This window comes from Hemiscyllium ocellatum, chromosome 25, assembly GCF_020745735.1.
Source record: "Hemiscyllium ocellatum isolate sHemOce1 chromosome 25, sHemOce1.pat.X.cur, whole genome shotgun sequence".
Classification (NCBI taxonomy): domain Eukaryota; kingdom Metazoa; phylum Chordata; class Chondrichthyes; order Orectolobiformes; family Hemiscylliidae; genus Hemiscyllium; species Hemiscyllium ocellatum.
This window is the reverse complement of record NC_083425.1, coordinates 50,209,045-50,226,998: the sequence shown is the minus strand read 5'-3', so window position 1 is coordinate 50,226,998 and position 17,954 is coordinate 50,209,045. Positions and strand designations below refer to the sequence as shown.

The 17,954-nt window shown below is 41.0% G+C and overlaps 1 protein-coding gene and 1 long non-coding RNA gene across 4 annotated transcripts in view; one reads left to right on the top strand and one right to left on the bottom strand.

The window, feature by feature from the left end:
* The window catches only part of cacna1g (calcium channel, voltage-dependent, T type, alpha 1G subunit), a 308,065-nt gene that overhangs the window by 127,265 nt on the left and 162,846 nt on the right, over window positions 1-17,954 (top strand). For all 3 annotated transcript variants that reach the window (XM_060844315.1, XM_060844314.1, XM_060844316.1), the window contains exons 9-11: window positions 6,476-6,627; window positions 9,251-9,436; window positions 11,526-11,640. In XM_060844315.1, the coding sequence (XP_060700298.1) occupies window positions 6,476-6,627; window positions 9,251-9,436; window positions 11,526-11,640 (453 nt within the window). The remainder of the gene's footprint in view (window positions 1-6,475; window positions 6,628-9,250; window positions 9,437-11,525; window positions 11,641-17,954) is intronic.
* Window positions 1-17,954, bottom strand: part of LOC132827675 (uncharacterized) — a 197,622-nt gene that overhangs the window by 79,232 nt on the left and 100,436 nt on the right. The gene's annotated exons all lie outside the window — the stretch shown is intronic.

The window sequence follows — 17,954 nt, the reverse complement described above, 5'->3', positions numbered from 1 at the left end:
CCTCCAAAGAGCATCCTACCCAGATCCATTCTCCACTCTATCTTCAAAACCAGCATTTCCCGTGGTTAATACACCTACCTGCACATCTGTGGACTGTGGGAGGAAACGGACACCCTATGGAAACCTACAGAGACACGGGGAGAATGTGCAAACTCCACACAGACAGTCACCTGAGGCTGGAATCAAACCTGGGTCCCTGGCATGGTTAGGCAGCAGTGCTAACCACTGAGCCACCGTGCCACTTCTCTTGTTCTCTCCACATTAAAAAAATCTTCTTTAAAAACAGTGAGATCGACCACTCCAGTGGATATTTTCAGTGATTCTTGCTTTGGCTCAATAACTATTTTTGCCCAAGTGTTCCAGTATGTTAAAGGTGCTTTATAAATGTAATTTGTTGTTGTTTTTTCTCCATAGCAACATTAGTACTTTGCCTATTTCATGAGTCTGTTCAAACACTCCATTGTCTTTGAGAGTCTTTGCTGTAAAATTGGTTGATGACAGTTAATCTCACCTGTTATGGAGTGGGGAAGAATGTTACTTTTCTATCACTCCGTGATGTGGAGCTTGGCACCTTGTAATCGACTTCTCTTTGATTGTCACAGAAGCCACAGCTTGTAATTAAGTTCCTCCATTTCTAGTGTTGTGCTAATTCTGGAAACAGCTTGTCAGCACCCTTCCACACACTTCCAAAGCCCGAAAACCATTGTGAGGAATAGTCCTAAATGAGCTTATCTCAGCATTTCATGCTCAGGATAGGAGACCAGTTCCATATTAATACTGGGCTCACCTCTCACCTCCTGTCTTTCCCATCGAATGTCTCATCTCTTTTTCCATATCGCTGTTATCAATTCTGTGTATTAGAATAGGTACATGAAGCAATAATAAATATATACAACCTGGTGGTTAGCCCATTTTCATTTCATTTTGCCAGCAGTTATTTAAGGAGTGCCTCTGTGAAACATTTGGTTACTTTGCTCCAGCTCCCCTACCCAGGGAAAATATAACTTATCTGTATTCAGAACATGCTTTGTGTTAAATGGAATAGACTTTGAACAGACCTCACAGCTGAAAACAGGGCACCCATGAGGCTTTGGACTGCAACAATTTGTCATTTAAAGGAACTCATGAAAGAGACATTTGTACAATCAGGCCTATTAACCTGCCCTCACATCATGCCTAAACACCACCTTATTTACTCAATCTCAACGTTTGTACGATTACATTGTTGCAAGCACCTTGGGTTTTTTTTACATTAAGGAGCCATATAAATGCAAACTGCTGATCAATCAAATCACTTGACTAATAACTGGGAAGGTGATCTATGTTAATGCAAAGTGTTGATGATATTAGCAACATCAAGTAACCTATCTTTACAACAATGCCTTAGCAATGTTTAACCGAGGCCCGACTCTTTTCACAACAGCAATTGACCTATGACTATGTCATCAGTTTAATGCTATATATCAGAGTGGTCAAGAATTAACTCAGCTTGATCCTTTCGATAAGGTTCTATGGATGTGTAGCCCCCAAAGCATTTTCTTCATCAAAGCCCATCACTTTGACCCTAAGGTTGTTGTGCATTCAAAGACGTTGATGGGCCAGCCTTGATCCTCTGATCTGATTTGCTCAAGGGAAGGGTAAAAATTGGACCAGTCTGCTCAGAATATTTTCAGGAGTGGACAGATGAGAGAGTTCAAGATCCAAGAACTTCATATCACTGACAAAATAAAGCGTATTTCAAGAGTCTGAATAAATTGGCTTACACACATTCAACCTGATTTTTTAAAACAATTCTGTTATTGTTTTGCAATATTCTTCACTTACGTAAAACATTGGCCATCCTTTTAATCTAACATGCTAGGAATGTGGGTTTATATCTGAAGAATGTTGCCATTCCTGTGGTGATGAAATCAGGTGGGGTGTAAATTGGCATTGCTGCTGCTTCTCCACCTTCCTCCAATCTCAACAATTTAAGATAAAAATGACCACCTATGGTGCTGGATTTGATATTTCTAACTTTTCTGCACTGTGTTATAACTCAGTGCTAATGCCCATGTACATGCTCGAAAAGAGCATGTGCTTCTAAACTACAGGAAGGCCTGTGGAAAGATACCAACACACATCAGCCTACTCATACTTGAACACTCAGTCTACAGAGAGAAATGCATTGATGCCGCTGCCAAAGAAATAATTCGCATCTGTAGAAAGGCCATGTTCACAAATGGACAAGTGCCAGAAGTCAAAGCCAGAGTATCTTGAATTCAAGATGGGTTGTTCAGATTGGTGTATCATCTAATAACTTATGCTGAATGAGACAAGATGGCGAAGGAGATCAGTAGCTGAGCTTCTCGACCTGCCAGAATGCCAACCACCATGTCTGCAAGCCCTGGCACATCTACCTAAGAATTATCGTGTGAAACTATTTCAAGGATATGCATTGATGTTACACTTATTCAAAATAATGCCAGGCGATCTATTCCCATCCACCTAAACGTATCCAGATCAACATCTCATCCAAAAGACAGCACCTTCAGCAGCGCAGCTTTCCCCCAGTATGGCACTGGAGGACAGTTTAGACTGCAGTGTGGTCAGGTTTACACTATCGAGTAAAGAAAGTCAAATGAGGATTTCATTGATGCACATTCATAGTAACTACATAGTTTAAAATATATAGTATTGAAGAGGTCTGTTTGCAATATGTTCATATTCAGTCAAATTTGTAGAAGATGACATAATGCTAAGCAAATTTTAAAATGAAATGGTCAAATAAATTTTGTTACTCAAATACTGCAAGCTCCTGCCAAACTTTAGGGAACATTTAAAATGCAATTGAATGCTTGGATAGAAAGGTTGTTCTAGCACAATGTGCAGTAAAGGTTTAATTATGCCTTTGCTCAAAGTTTAGCTACTGAACATGTGCGTGAGGAGCTACACCCGAGTGGTGCCAGATTACATGGAACTGAAGCCTGAGTCTATAGGATGTCAGCAAAATTTCCTCTCTTACCATGCCTTGTACATTATTATGTTTAATAAAAACCTGTTAATATCGACTCCCAAGAGTGCAGACTTCATCTTACTACACATGTAACTAACTAACTAAATTTCATCTTTTTAGGTTGTTTTTGTGAAGAGCATAGATGCACCTGAGATAGATAAAGTGCCACAATTTACTTCCGACTCTTAAAAGTGATTGAAAAGCAGATAAAAATATTAATTCAACTTTACAATTCAGTTTATATGACACAGAGAAGTTGCACTTGCATTTCCTCAGAACATCATCATCCATTGTTGAAGATTTGTCCTTCAAAACCTCCATTTCTCGACTTTAAAAAGATCCATTTGTTGTTACTTCGTTAACCAGTGACAATCATCTAAGAAGAGTGTGTATATTTCTATAGTAAATGTTAAGTCCAATTCATTCAAAGGAAGTATTAGACTCCCAATAATTAATAATAGTGTGACTCTTCGATTAAGAGTGCACACAGAAGTAGCCCAAGTGAGGTAAATCTTTTTTTGATTGAAGCTCTTCATTAAGACTGTTTGACTAACTCTCTTATATAAAACAAATTTAATGAGCAGCACAGCACTTCAAAACAAATTATTGAGGTACAGTAATTGTCTTATACGCTTAGACATGTGCTTTCAACTGCTGTGAAATCCTTTGGAGGAGTTTTCGAATGTTTTCAATGTTTTAATTAATCCAGTTTTAATATCATCAATAGGCAGCAATGAAAGGTTTCAAAACTAAATTTCAGTTCCATCTGCGAGGCTAAAAATGTTTGAAAAAGGAACTGAGAGTTTGGGAGATCTGAGCTGATACAACATCAGTTGATGTTTTCATTTTGGACTTAGATCCAAACTTTGTCAGGATAAGTAAAGTCACATCTACAATGAACTTATTTCAGTGTTCTTTCTATCATTTATTTTCAACTCCTGTCCATTTATACTAATTTGATGTCTTCTTTTTAACCTATTAATGGTGCTTCTCATTTTCTCCTTGAGGAACTAGAGATATAAAAGATAACATGGATGAAATTCTTCTATATTAGCAATACTAGAAAGGATAACAGTGAGATGGTCTGCTTTAATACTGTGCCCAATTTTCATTTGAAGTCAATAGAAAAGAATGTTATACATGGTACCAATTCATCATAAGCATGTTTCATAGTATCAGAGGGACATTGGTGTGCATGTACACTCATTTCTTAAGATATCAGTTCAGGTGGATATAGTGGTTAAGAAGGCATATGGTATACTTGACTTTATCAGTCAAGGCATAGAGTTAAAGAACATGGAAGTGAAGCTGGAACCATATAAAACATTTGTTAGGCCACAAGCAGAGTACAGTGTGCAGTTCTAGGATCCACTTTACAGGAGGGATATGATAGCATTGGAAAGAGTGCAGAGTAGATTTACCAGGATATTGCCCAGATTAGGAAGTTTCAGTTATGAAGAGAGATTGGATAGACTGGGGCATTTTTAAGAGCAGTGAGACAGAACATGATTGAGATGTATGAAATTATGAGGGGCATAGGTAGGTATCAATTACCAGGGAGCATAAATTTAAGGTAAGAGATCAGAAGGTTTAGAGGAGATGTGAAGGAAACCTTTTTCACCCAGAGGGTGGTAGAAATCTGGAGCTCACTGCCGGTAAGGGTGGGAGAGGCAAAAACCTTCATAACATTTAAGGAGTACTTCATTGTACACTTGAGATGCCATGGCATACAAGGCTCTGAGCCAGGTGCTGGAAAACGGGATTGGAATAGTTAGGTGGTTGTTTTTGCCTGGTGTGGATATAATGGGCCAAAGCACCTATTCCTGTGCTGTAGTTCTCTGTGACCCTTTCTGAATCCTACAACTGCATGTTATTAAATGATCATTAAGTTTAAGAGATGAACTGACCATCAATGGGTATTTACACTGCCCAGATAGTTTCAGATTCACTCACTCACCAAAGCTGAGATTCAACACTTCAGCCAAGGCTGAGACAGGAGTGTTCAGCTGGTTTGCCTGTTTTAGCAGAGGGAAAAGTCAACTAGTGTTCCCATTGCTGACAATCCACCCATCATGTTTGCCTGTCTTCTACATAGCACAATAGGAGAGAGGGAAAACATCAACAAACAGAGAACTTCTTTTCGAGTCGTAAAGTCACAGAGTCATACAGCACAGAAAAAAACCCTTTGGTCCAACTCGCCCATGCAAACCAGGTTTCCTAAACTGAACTAGTCTCATTTGCCAGCATTTTGCCCCTAAACCTTTCCTATTCATGTACCCATCCAGATGTCTTTTAGATGTTGTAACTGTACCCAACTCTGCCACCTCCTCTGGTAACTTGTTCCATACATACACCACCATATGCATGAAAAAGGTGCCCCTCAGGTCCCTTTTAAATCTGTCTCCTGTCACCTTAAATTTATCCCCTCTAGTTTTGGACTCTCCTACCCTGGGTAAAAAGACCTTCTCTACTTTCACTATTCTCCTTATCCACATCCTTCATGATTTTATAAACCTCTCAACCTCTAAAACTCCTGGGGGAGAAAACCCCAGCTGACTCAGCTTCTCCCTAAAACTCAAACCCTCCAACCCTGGTAACACCCTTGTACATCATTTCTGAACCCTTTCTTCACACATTAGTAATGAATCTTCCACTTAAAACACCAACCCATTCCCTTGTATTTAATTCACAACTCAAATACCTAACTGGAGCTTGTAGTCAAAGCAGATGATATCAGAGAAAAAGATAATACAGAACAAAACTTTTCAGTTTTAATGGCATTAACATATTGCCTTTTACCAATGAAGCACAAAACTGTTACATTCACCCATCATGCCAACACAGGCTCATTAAATGAGCATCATTACCCAGTGCAAATCTCCTGCTTTTTCCCATATCCTTGCACATTATTTTTATCCAAATAATTACCCAACTCCCTCTTGATTGCCTCAGTTGAACCTGCCTCCACCACATTTCTAGGCAGTGCATTCCCAGACCCTAACTACTCACTAAGGGAATTTTTTTTTCCTCACATCACCCTTGCTTCTTTCAGAAGAGACCAGTTTAATGTGGGATTTAAGTGTCTCTCTCAGCTGGTTCCTAAGGTCTTAGCTGAAATGAATCTTTTGGTCAGTACTGTATATCTTCTACTGGGCTGGGGTATTATTGGATATTACGTGGCACTGGTCTTCAGGAAGAATATAGGGATATGAAAAATTTGTATTGGTGTAAGTGAGTGCTGTTGGAAGGTTAAGGCATGTTGTTGAGACAGATCAGGGAGGGCTTTACTCTACAAGTAGCCACACCATTCTTCATTGGAGGATAACAGTTAAAACAAATGCTGAACTCACATCCTTCACTTAGAAAACTACAAAGGCTGCAACAGCTCCCAAAGAAAAATGAGACAGAGCCTGGAAACTGGACCAGACTCAAACATTTATCCTCTTGTCATTCTGATGCAGTTTTCATTTTCTTCTTCAGCCAGAAGAGCTCACAAATGCCCTGGAGATCAGTAATATTGTCTTCACCAGCCTGTTTGCACTGGAAATGCTTCTGAAGATCCTGGTGTATGGACCATTCGGCTATATCAAGAACCCTTACAACATTTTCGATGGCATCATTGTCGTCATCAGGTAAATTGTCAAGGAGATGCAAAATCCATTCATGAAGGCATTAAACAATAAGGTATCACTTGTAGAGCTCTTTGAAAAGACAACCATTCTAAAGTAAATATCAGCAGAAATATAAACCAGATTGACCATCGCCCATTTTGCACCATTGCACAAAATCAAACCCATCTCCACGGCTCTTCCTTTCCTGAGTCCCATCATTTCCTCTCTTTTTCTCAGCTCACACATTCCCTCTCTTACACCATCAACACTTTCACACTTTGCCTTGTGAATAATGTCATTGAGCACACAAACTGCTCATTATGATGTTTGCACCCAGAGCGTCACACCAGGTTCTCTTAGAGTCTTGTTTATCTCTAATGAACATCTAACAGTAACTCCAAATATTCAAACTAGTTAGATTCTTGTTGGCCACCCTGATGTACTATATTTCATGAACAATTGAGAGACGCTTTAAACTGTACATTTTTATATATTTGTCTGTTCGTGTTGCACTCTTTGTTTGTCCTTGTTGTTAAATCGAATTAGGTCAATATTCCTGAGAAGTGAGGGGTCAGATTGAAAATGCAGTAAAAGGTGAGAGTAGATTAACTTACTGCTTGTCTAAGTAGAAATATGACCAGGGGTGTGACCTGTCAAAAGGTGTGACAGCATTTTTATCTGGAAATGACATATTGTCAACATACTATTGTTTCACCTTCCCTTAATCACTGGAGTTGTGGTGTCAAATAATCCCATTTGGAAACCTGTGTGCCACTTTATCACAGTTTGTAGCAGAGTACAATTGGGCAAATGCTGAGATCTCTCAGGCTTTCACAGCAGCATAGATCTAGCATGTCCAGTTGGTAGGTTGTTTCTGGTCTTGACGCTTGCTGCTGTTTTCTTCAGATGTTCTCAGAAGGAGAAACTCATATCTGGAATGAATCCCAAGTCTGGATTGTCTCTGGCTATCTGTGTGGAAAAACAATTTATTAGACAGTGGCACTGTGAAGTGGAATATACTGCATGTGGTTATAGTGGGATTCAATTTGAGATGCTATGTACTGCAATAGTCTGCGAATTTTGTAACATCATTGTTAAGATATGGATCTAGAGTACAGAAGATGGAGCTTGGTTGGCACTAGAGATGTTATCAGTATGGATGAATATATGGAATGTGGTTATTGTCAGGTCATTGGATTATACGTTGAACAGTACCGGGGCTAACACAGGGTCCTAAACCTATTTGTTGTCCAGTCTAAATTCCATGCACCCCCAACCCCCTCACTCCCCTTACCCAAGCAATGGACTCTAAATTGTCTTTTGTGATGGATTTTTTTTGAACCACTGTCCCAACCCCAGTTGTAAGACTCCTGAAAAGCTTCACGACAAGGTCATGTACTAGACAGTCCTAAGCTGTGATATTTACTGACGTTATACTACCTTCGGGTTCTTTTGGAAGCCATTTTCTATAAAGTGTTGGATATCACCAACACTGGGAAAGAGATCTTTGAAAAGAGAAACATTAGAAAATAAATATCCTGAGAAATATAAACCAGGCTGACCATTTTCCATTTTACACCACTGCACAAAATCAAACTGTATCCCCTTGGCACTTCCTTTCCCGAGTTCCTCATTTCCTCTCTTTGCCTTTGTTTACACATTCCGTCTCTCATATCCTTTACGAAAACCAGTGTGGTTAGCTTTCAGGAAGGTCTCGACTTCTGGAGATACCAATTGCAGAGTTAGACTATAATAAATCTTAAAGTGTGGAGGAAGTATTAAAATTGCTCAGTAGCTGTCTGCTAGGGTAAGATTTTTTTCAGATTTTGGCATGGCAATGGTTTTCGCTGCATATCATGTTTCGGGATGAAGTTTGAGCTGATAAACCAGTTCATGAAGTTCATTGCACACTGAGCATAACTGAGTCCTTCCACTCAACATTCCTCTCCTGGCTTCCTGATCTTGCAAACATCAACATCCCGCACCTCCAACAACTGATGAAAATCCACAAGCTGGTTGAAAGCATTCGTGCCGCTCCTCACTCGCCCGATCTAAGATGACACGTTCAACTCACCTACTGACTATTTAACCCCCAAAAGGCAGTGAGACCCACTATTAGGCAGCCTTTGGATCAAGGAAGAGGGACACAGGAAGTCACTAACAAGTTCCTTGTGACAAAGTCCATCTGTTGAAAGGCAAACTTTGAACTTTTGCAGGGAGTGTGGTCCTTATTAAACAAGTTCGGGACAAGTCAGGGCTCCTGTGCAGCTGACCTCAAGCACTGGGACCCCAGTGAAAACCTTATGGCTCTCATGGCAAGACATCAACATTGCTGAACAGTATCCCCTCTGCAGATTGATTAGACCCTTCACCTTAATTGGAACAAATGAAGAGACTAATACCTAACTCCAAGGATTTGTTTCATGAAAGAAGATAGCCGTGGCCCTGGCTGTTCTGCCAGTTCTGTGCATTACATTTGAGAGTGCAACTTTCTGTAATAACTAAACCCCAGTTTCCACATTTGCACTAGTTAAAATGTCTGCTTGTTACCAGGTTTAAGTGTTGAATGGTAATTGATGAGAAATTCTCAGAATCATGTTGTGTTTCTCATTTAATTTGATCTGTCTTACTGTGCTCCCCTCAGTGTGTGGGAAATTGTCGGACAGCAAGGCGGGGGCCTCTCAGTGCTGCGTACCTTCCGCCTGATGCGGGTGCTGAAGTTGGTACGGTTCATGCCAGCCTTGCAGCGCCAACTGGTGGTCCTGATGAAGACAATGGACAATGTTGCCACCTTCTGCATGCTGCTGATGCTTTTCATCTTCATCTTTAGGTGAGTGTGAGGCAATATTTCCTCACGCGATAACTCCAGAGCCTTTGAGCACACTGGAAAGCCTCATTGGAGAGGCTGGGCAGAGTGAAAAATGAGGAAAGGTGTACTCACAGCTTGCTGTTTCAGTTAATGGGTGGGAAGTTGGGCAGGTTTCCATTCAGACAGGCAATCCTCCTTGCCCCCTCTTCTTAGAGTCATAGACCTCTCTGTGTTCCATGCAGATGATGCTTTATACCTATTCACCATGTGGTAATTTTAAGGAATCAAGGCACTAGTTGTAGTCAATAGAAAAAATAAATAGAAAAACAAAAGGATTTGGTAAATGGATCATTGAGCTATGTTAGACCTCCACCCTTATGATTTATTTCCATGTTGTATGTGCACTCTAAGTCTTCATGTCTACTGCGATTGTAAGATTTGAGGTAGATTACAGTCAGTAAACAAACTTTTAACTCACACAAGACCCCTTCACTTGCACAGAGTTAAAATCAGGCCCAATAATTCAGATGCAAATAGATCAGAATGCTGTTTGCTTATATTCGAAAAAAAAGGTGAGCATCACAGAGCACAGAATGAGTTGTAAGGGACATATAAGAATATACTTGCATGAGTAGGATGTCAATCCTTTGAAGCTAATCCAGAACTCAGATCCTAGCTGATCTGTGTCTTAACCCCACATAGCAACTTTGTTACATATCTTTTAAGAAAACGCTATCAATCCTTATTTTAGCCATTGTTATAGGGCAGAATACAAGGCAAACCAGGGAGTTAATGGTTTAATGCAGTGAAACTTGGATTTTAAACTTTTAGTGATTATCATGTAAGTGTAGCTAATGACTTATCGACAAATGGTAGTTGTTGCGGAGTGACACAGACTTTAGTCAGGGATAGGATAAGCTCATGAAATTTCCAAGGTTAAAAAGAAACAGATTGGGAATAAAAGCAGGACAGAAAGAATCTCTTTACGATGATGGAAGAAAGGAAACATTTGTAACAGTATAGCAGCTTTCACAATGTCAAGGATGTCTCCAAAGCACCCTGCAGTCAATTCCGTAGGTTTTAAAGTGAAGGTTGTTATAATATAGAAAACAACGTCAGTTAATCAGTTTTAGTGATGCTGACTGGATGATAAATATTAGCCAGCACACTCCGGAGAGTTTACCTGCTCGTCATCAATATGAGTATCATCAGATCATTTACACCTGAAAGAATAGATGGGACCTTGATTTAATATCTCAGCCAAAACACAGTGACAGTGCAGTGTCTGTGTCACTCAGTGCAGCACTCGTGTGTTAATCCTGACTTTAATGCTCACATCTCTGGAATAGGATTTGAACTCACTTCTGATTTGGAAATGAGAGTTCTATAACATGTTCCTATTCAACACTTGGAGCTCAGTGGAGTCACTCACAACAGGCTCATCCAGGGCAGATGAGTGATGTAACCAGATATCCAGTTTGGCAACATCACTTTTCTTAGTCTCACACATGAGCAGTGTAACGTGGTAAGACCTGACTAATTCAGTTCCAGGGCTGCTTCATGTGACTGATTACAGGATGGATCAGATAACTGACAAGGAGAAAGACACAACTACAAAGCATGCACGGTGGCTCAGTGGTTAGCACTGCTGCCTCACAATGCCAGGGACCTGGGTTCGATTCCAGCTCTCGGGTGATTGTCTGTGTAGGGTTTGCATGTTTCCCCTGTGTCTGCGTGGTTTCCTCCCACAGTCCAAAAATGCACAGATTATATGGACTGGCCATGGGAAATTGCCCATAGTGTCCAGGGATGTGCAGGCCAGATGGATTAACCATGGGAAATGCAGGATAGAGGGGCATGGGTCTAGGTGGGATGCTTTTCAGAACGTCAGTGTGGACCCGATGGGCCAAATGGCCCACTTCCACCCTGTGATTTCTATGGAATACTTGTTGAATGTAACTACATTTAAAAAAAGAGGATTTAGCAAGGCTGAATAAGAGAATGGGATAATAAGATAAAGCTTTGCTCTTTGACATTGCCACAAATTCTGTAACTGTGTGTCATAGCATTATACAACCCAGTAATTATGTTATTCTATTTTTCCTTACAGTATTTTGGGAATGCATCTTTTTGGCTGCAAGTTTGCTTCAGAGAAAGAAGGAGACACGCTTCCTGACCGAAAGAATTTTGACTCGCTTCTCTGGGCTATTGTAACAGTCTTCCAGGTATAGAAAGCAACCCCCAACCTTCAATCCTAAATGTCCAGTTGAAAAAGGGTTAAAATTATGGGCATCGTACTTTAGGAAGGATGCTAAGGTGCCGAAGAAGGCATCAAGCACATTTACTCAAATGGTACCACAGATGAGGAACATGCAGAGAGACTACATTGTATTGTTCATCTTAAACAAAGACAGTTAGGAGCCGATTTAGCAGAGGTATTCAAGATTTTGAAAGGTTTTGATAAATAAAGGGAAACTGTACACATAGCCAAGTGGAAACACAGACATTAAATAACTGGCAAAAAATCAGAGGGGAGATGGGGAGAATTTTTTGCAACAAATTGTTGCAAACTTGAATCCCTTTTCTGAAAGAATAGCAGGTATGGATTCAATAGTAACTTTCAAAAGGCAATTGGGTGCATGCTGAAGAGGAAATCTTTGCAAGGGCAAGGAGGAAGAGGCAGGAATTTGAAATTATTTAAATAATTCTTTCAGAGAATCAGCACCAGCAAAATAGATCAAAACTCCTCCAATGTGGAATCTTTCTGTGCTTCTAAGAAAGTCACCAAGGTGCTAATAAAAGCAGGCAAACTGTTTCCTAATATTCCCACTTCACGTTACTAGAAAAACGTCAACTTGTCCTAATTAATTTTCCTTGCCGATGATTTCAAAAGTACCATTCATTTCTCTCTCTCCTGGGCTGCACTCTGAAGCCAGTCAACCTCCCATAAAAGGTGTGAAAGTGTCGCTGTTAATTTGAAAGTGAGAGAAAGATAGCAGCAGAAACATCCCGTTGGCTCAGGATGCTCAATCTGCCTGGTCTTTATCCTCTTGTGGTGACGTCCTTAGGCACTTCTCCACACCTCCTCTTATTAACACAGCTGACATTGATCAGTTAAGAAGAATAAGAAACGAAAACAGAAATTGCTGGAAAAGCTCGGCAGATTTAGCACGTTTGCAGAGCGAAATCAGTGATAACCCTTTGGGTTCAGTGACCCTTCCTCAGAAGAATCAGGGCATGATTCTAATCTTCTTCCAAAAAGAATTGGCCTGGATTTAGAACAGAGTGGTTGGACTGTGTTGCTAATTGATTGATGAAGCTTTTCCAAGTACAACTGTTAATTATGTGCATAATGCTACCGGTTGGACAAGCTTGGCTTCCTCTTGGTGTTCAGTCATAATAGTCACAATATGACACTGGCATGAAAACAGTTTTCAATTTTTGGAATCTGCAGAAGATCACATCTGTTCTTGTATAACATACTCCTCCTTCTGTTCAAATCATTTCCTGACTTTACCTTATAACATCCTGCAACCTCAGGATATCTGCATGCATCCAACTTTAGCCTCTTGTGTATCCCTGTTTTCAGCACTCCATCCTTAATGACTGTGCCTTCAGTTATTTGACAGACAGCACTCTGTCCCGAAATCTCTCTGCCTGTCCAACCTTCCCTCTCAAAACAGCACGGAGACAGATCCTTTGGCCCAAACTGGTCAAGACCAACCAAAATGTCCGTCCACGCTAACCCTATTTCCCTGGCCTTGGCCCATATCCTTTTAAACCTTTCCTACCCTGCGTTTGTCCAAATGCCTTTTAAATGTTGTTAATGTACCTGCCTCAACCACTTCCATTGGCAGTTCATTCCATATGTGTACCATCTTCTACTTAAAAATGTTGCCCCTCAGGTTCCATTTTACACTTTCCCCTCTAATCTTAAATTGATGCCCTCTAGTCTTTGATTCCCCAACACTAGGAAAAAGACTGAGTGCATTCACCCTATCCATGCTGCTCAAGATCATGTACACTTCTATAAGATCCCTACCTCAGTCTCCTGCACGCTGAAGAAAAAAGTTCTAGCTTGTCCAATCTCTCCCTTTAACTCAAACCCTTGAGTCCTGGCACATCCTTGCAAATTTCTTCTATACTCTCTTCAGTTGAATAACGTCCTTCCTATAGTAAGATGACCAAAACTGAGCACAATACTCCTAGTTCAGCCTCATCAATGTCCAGTACAATTGCAATAGAACTTCAGAACTTCTATACTCAATGCCCTGACTGATAAAGCCCAGTGCACCAAAAGCCTTCTTCACTGCCCTGTCTACCTGGGACTCCACTTTCAGAGAACCATGTATCTTAACTCCAAGGTCCCTCTGTTCCACTACGCTCCTTTATGCCCTACCATTCACCATGAAACTCCTATCTTGATTTGACTTTCCAAAATGCAAGACCTCACATTTATCTATATTAAACTCCAGTTGTGATTTCTCGACCCACTTCCCCAGCTGATCAAGGTTCTGCTGCAATGTCTGATAACCTTCCTCACAGTCCGCGATACTATTTCAACAACCTTACTAATCATGGCCTGTCACATTCTCACCTAAATCACTGATAGATAACAAACAACAATGGGCCCAGCACCGACCCCTGAGGCACTCCATTAGTCCTCCAATCCGACAAGCATCCTTCCACTATTACCCTCTGCTTCCTTCAATCAAGCCAATTGTGTATCCAATTTGCTAGCTCCCATGTGATTCCATGTGATCTAACCTTCCGGAGCAGCCTACCATATGGCACCTTATCAAAGGCCTTACTGAAATCCACATAGACTACTTCTAAAGCCCTACCTTCATCAACCTTCCTAGTCATTTCATCAAAGAATTCTAACAAATTTGTCAGGCATGTTTTCCCATGCACAAAGCCATGCTGACTATTCTTAATTAAACCCTTTCCAAATGCATGTTTATCTTATCTCTCAGAATCTTCCCAGTAACTGACCCACCACATCTGTTAAGCTTACTGGTCTATAGTTCCCAAGTTTTCCTTTACAACCCTTCTTGAATAATGCACAACATTCACTACCCTCCAGTCTACCGGGGCCTCTCCTGTGGCTAACGATGAAAAATATCAGCCGGGGTCCCTATTTCGTCTCTAGCGTTTTGCAGTGTTCTTGGATATATCTGGTCAGGGCCATCATACATTCTGATACATCCACCACCACCTCTACTGTGATATGGACTGTCCCCAAGATATCACCAAAAACACAGAGGAGAAATATTCATTGAGAACCTCACCCATCTCCTGTGGCTCTACACATACATGTCCTATTTGCTCCTTGAGGGGCCCTATTCTGTCCCTAGTTATTCTTTTTCCTTTAATATACTTAAAGAACCTCTTTGGATTCACCCTAATCTTCTCAGCCAAGGCTATCTCGTGCCCCCTTTGTGCCCTCTTGATTTCCATCTTCAGTAAACTCCTATATCCCTTGATTCCAGCTGCCTGTGCAGGAGCCACCTCTCCTTTTTTTCTGGTCAGGCCTCAATATTTCTTGTCATCCAGGGTTCCTTATTCCTATTAACCTTGCCCTTTCACCCTCACAGGAACATATCAATCTTGAAACTCTAACTAGCTCACTTTCAAAGGCCTCCCACTTGCCAGAGGTCACTTTGCCTGCAAACAAACTACTCCAATCAAAATCTAAAAGCTCCTTCTTTAATCCATTCCTTTCTGACCAAACTTTTGACCACTTGTCCGAATTTATCCTTCTGTGTCAGATTGCATTTCTCATCGTGGGATGTTTTTAACCACAGTAAAGGTGTTATATAAATGTTGTATACTTTGTGCCCCTCCTTGTGAAAAAAATTGTCTCAGGCTTCACAGGAGGCTCCAATGTCTCACTCTTCCATAAACACGTTATCGTGGCTTCCACGATTATCTTATTAAGTAAGCAAAGAGCTTCATCATAATTAATGCTCTGACAATGCGTTTCTCTAACAATTGCACAGTTAAATGAAAATGCCTGCAGGAATTTTGTTAACACTTTGAAAGGCTTTGAATCCATGAACAGTATGCGGTTGATGAGGGGAGAAGTGCAGGAGGTGACCTCAAATGTCAAGTTTCTGATGGGTAGTAAACTAAACTTGTCCAAGTTTCACCAAGTAAGTGTCATTTGTCCCAAAAATGACAGAAAAGCTTTATAATTGCCAGATTGGACAACTAAGTAGTAGTGGGTACAAGGAGTGGATGCAGTTCATAGAATCCCTACAGTGTAGATAGAGCTATTCGGCCCATCAATAGACAATAGGTGCAGGAGTAGGCCATTCTGCCCTTCGAGTCTGCACCACCATTCAATATGATCACGGCTGATCATCCTTAATCAGTATCCTTTTCCTGCCTTATCTCCATAACCCTTGATTCCACAATCCTTGAGAGCTCTATCCAACTCTTTCTTAAATGAATCCAGAGACTGGGCCACCACTGCCCTCTGGGACAGAGCATTCCACACAGCCACCACTCTCTGGGTGAAGAAGTTTCTCCTCATCTCGGTCCTAAATGGTCTACCCTGTATTTTTAAGCTGTGTTCTCTGGTTCGGCACTCACCCATTAGCGGAAACATGTTTCCTGCCTCCTGAGTGTCCAATCCTTTAATAATTTTATATGTCTCAATCAGATCCCCAATCAGTCTTCTAAACTCAAGGGTATACAAGCCCAGTCGCTCCAGTCTTTCAGTGTAAGGTAATCTCGTCATTCCAGAAATTGACCTCGTGAACCTACGCTGCACTCCCTCAATAGCCAGAATGTCTTTCCTCAAATTTGGAGACCAGAACTGCACACAATATTCCAGGTATGGTCTCACCAGGGCTCTGGACAGCTGCAGAAGAACCTCTTTGCTTCTATACTCAATCCCTCTTGTTATGAAGGCCAGCATGCTATTAGCCTTCTTCACTACCTGCTGTACCTGCATGCTTACCTTCATTGACTGGTGTACAAAAACACCCAGATCTCTCTGTACTGCTGCTTTACCTAAATTGATTCCATTTAGGTAGTAATCTGCCTTCCTGTTCTTGCCACCAAAGTGGATAACCATTCATTTTTCCACATTAGACTGCATCTGCCATGCATCTGACCACTCACCTAACTTGTCCAGGTCACCCTGTAATCTCCTAACATCCTCCTCACATTTCACCCTGCCATCCAGCTTAGTATCATCAGCAAATTTGCTAATGTTATTACCATCTTCTATATCATTAACATATATTGTAAAATGCTGCGGTCCTAGTACTGATCCCTGCGGTACCCCACTGGTCACTGCCTGCCGTTCCGAAATGGCGCCGTTTATCACTACTCTTTGTTTCCTATCAGCCAACTAACCTTCAATCCAAGTTAGTACTTTGCCCCCAATACCCATGCGCCCTAATTTTGCTCACTAACCTCCTATGTGGGACTTTATCAAAAGCTTTTTGAAAGTCCAGGTACACTACATCTATTGGATCTCCCTTGTCCATCTTCAGAGTTATATCCTCAAAACATTCCAGAAGATTAGTCAAGCATGATTTCCCCTTCATAAATCCATGCTGATTCTGACCTATCCTGTTACTACTATCCAGATGTGTCGTAATTTCATCCTTTATAATAGACTCCAGCATCTTTCCCACGACTGAGGTCAGACTAACTGGTCTATAATTTCCTGTTTTCTCTCTCCCACCTTTCTTAAAAAGTGGTACAACATTAGCCACCCTCCAATCCGCAGGAACTGATCCCGAATCTATCGAACTCTGGAAAATAATCACCAACGCATCCACGATTTCTCGAGCCACCTCTTTCAGTACCTTGGGATGTAGACCATCAGGCCCCGGGGACATATCAACCTTCAGACCTAACAGTCTCTCCAACACCAATTCCTGGCAAATATAAATTCCCTTAAGTTCAGGGCCTTCAGCCACTGTTACCTCAGGGAGATTGCTTGTGTCTTCCCCAGTGAACACAGATCTGAAGTACCAATTCAATTCTTCTGCCATTTCTTTGTTCTCCGTAATATATTCCCCTGTTTCTGTCTTCAAGGGCCAAATTTTAGTCTTAACCATTTTTTTGCCTTTCACATACCTAAAAAAACTTTTACTATCCTCCTTTATATTATTGGCCAGTTTACCTTCGTACCTCATTTTTTCTCTGCGTATTTCCTTCTTAGTAATCCTCTGTTGTTCTTTAACAGCTTCCCAGTCCTCCATTTTCCCACTTATCCTTGCTATGTTATACTTTTTCTCTTTTAACTTTATATGTTTCTTAACTTCCCTCGTCAGCCATGGCCATCCATGCCTCCTCCTGGGATCTTTCTTCCTTTTTGGAATGAACTGATCCTGCAACTTCTGCATTATACACAGAAATATCCGCCATTGTTCCTCCACTGTCATCCCTGCTAAGGTATTGCACCATTGAACTTTGGCCAGCTCCTCAGTTCCCTTTATTCAACAGAAATATTGTCACTTCCGATTGTACCCTCTCCCTCTTAAATTGTAGATTGAAGCTTATTGTATTATGGTCA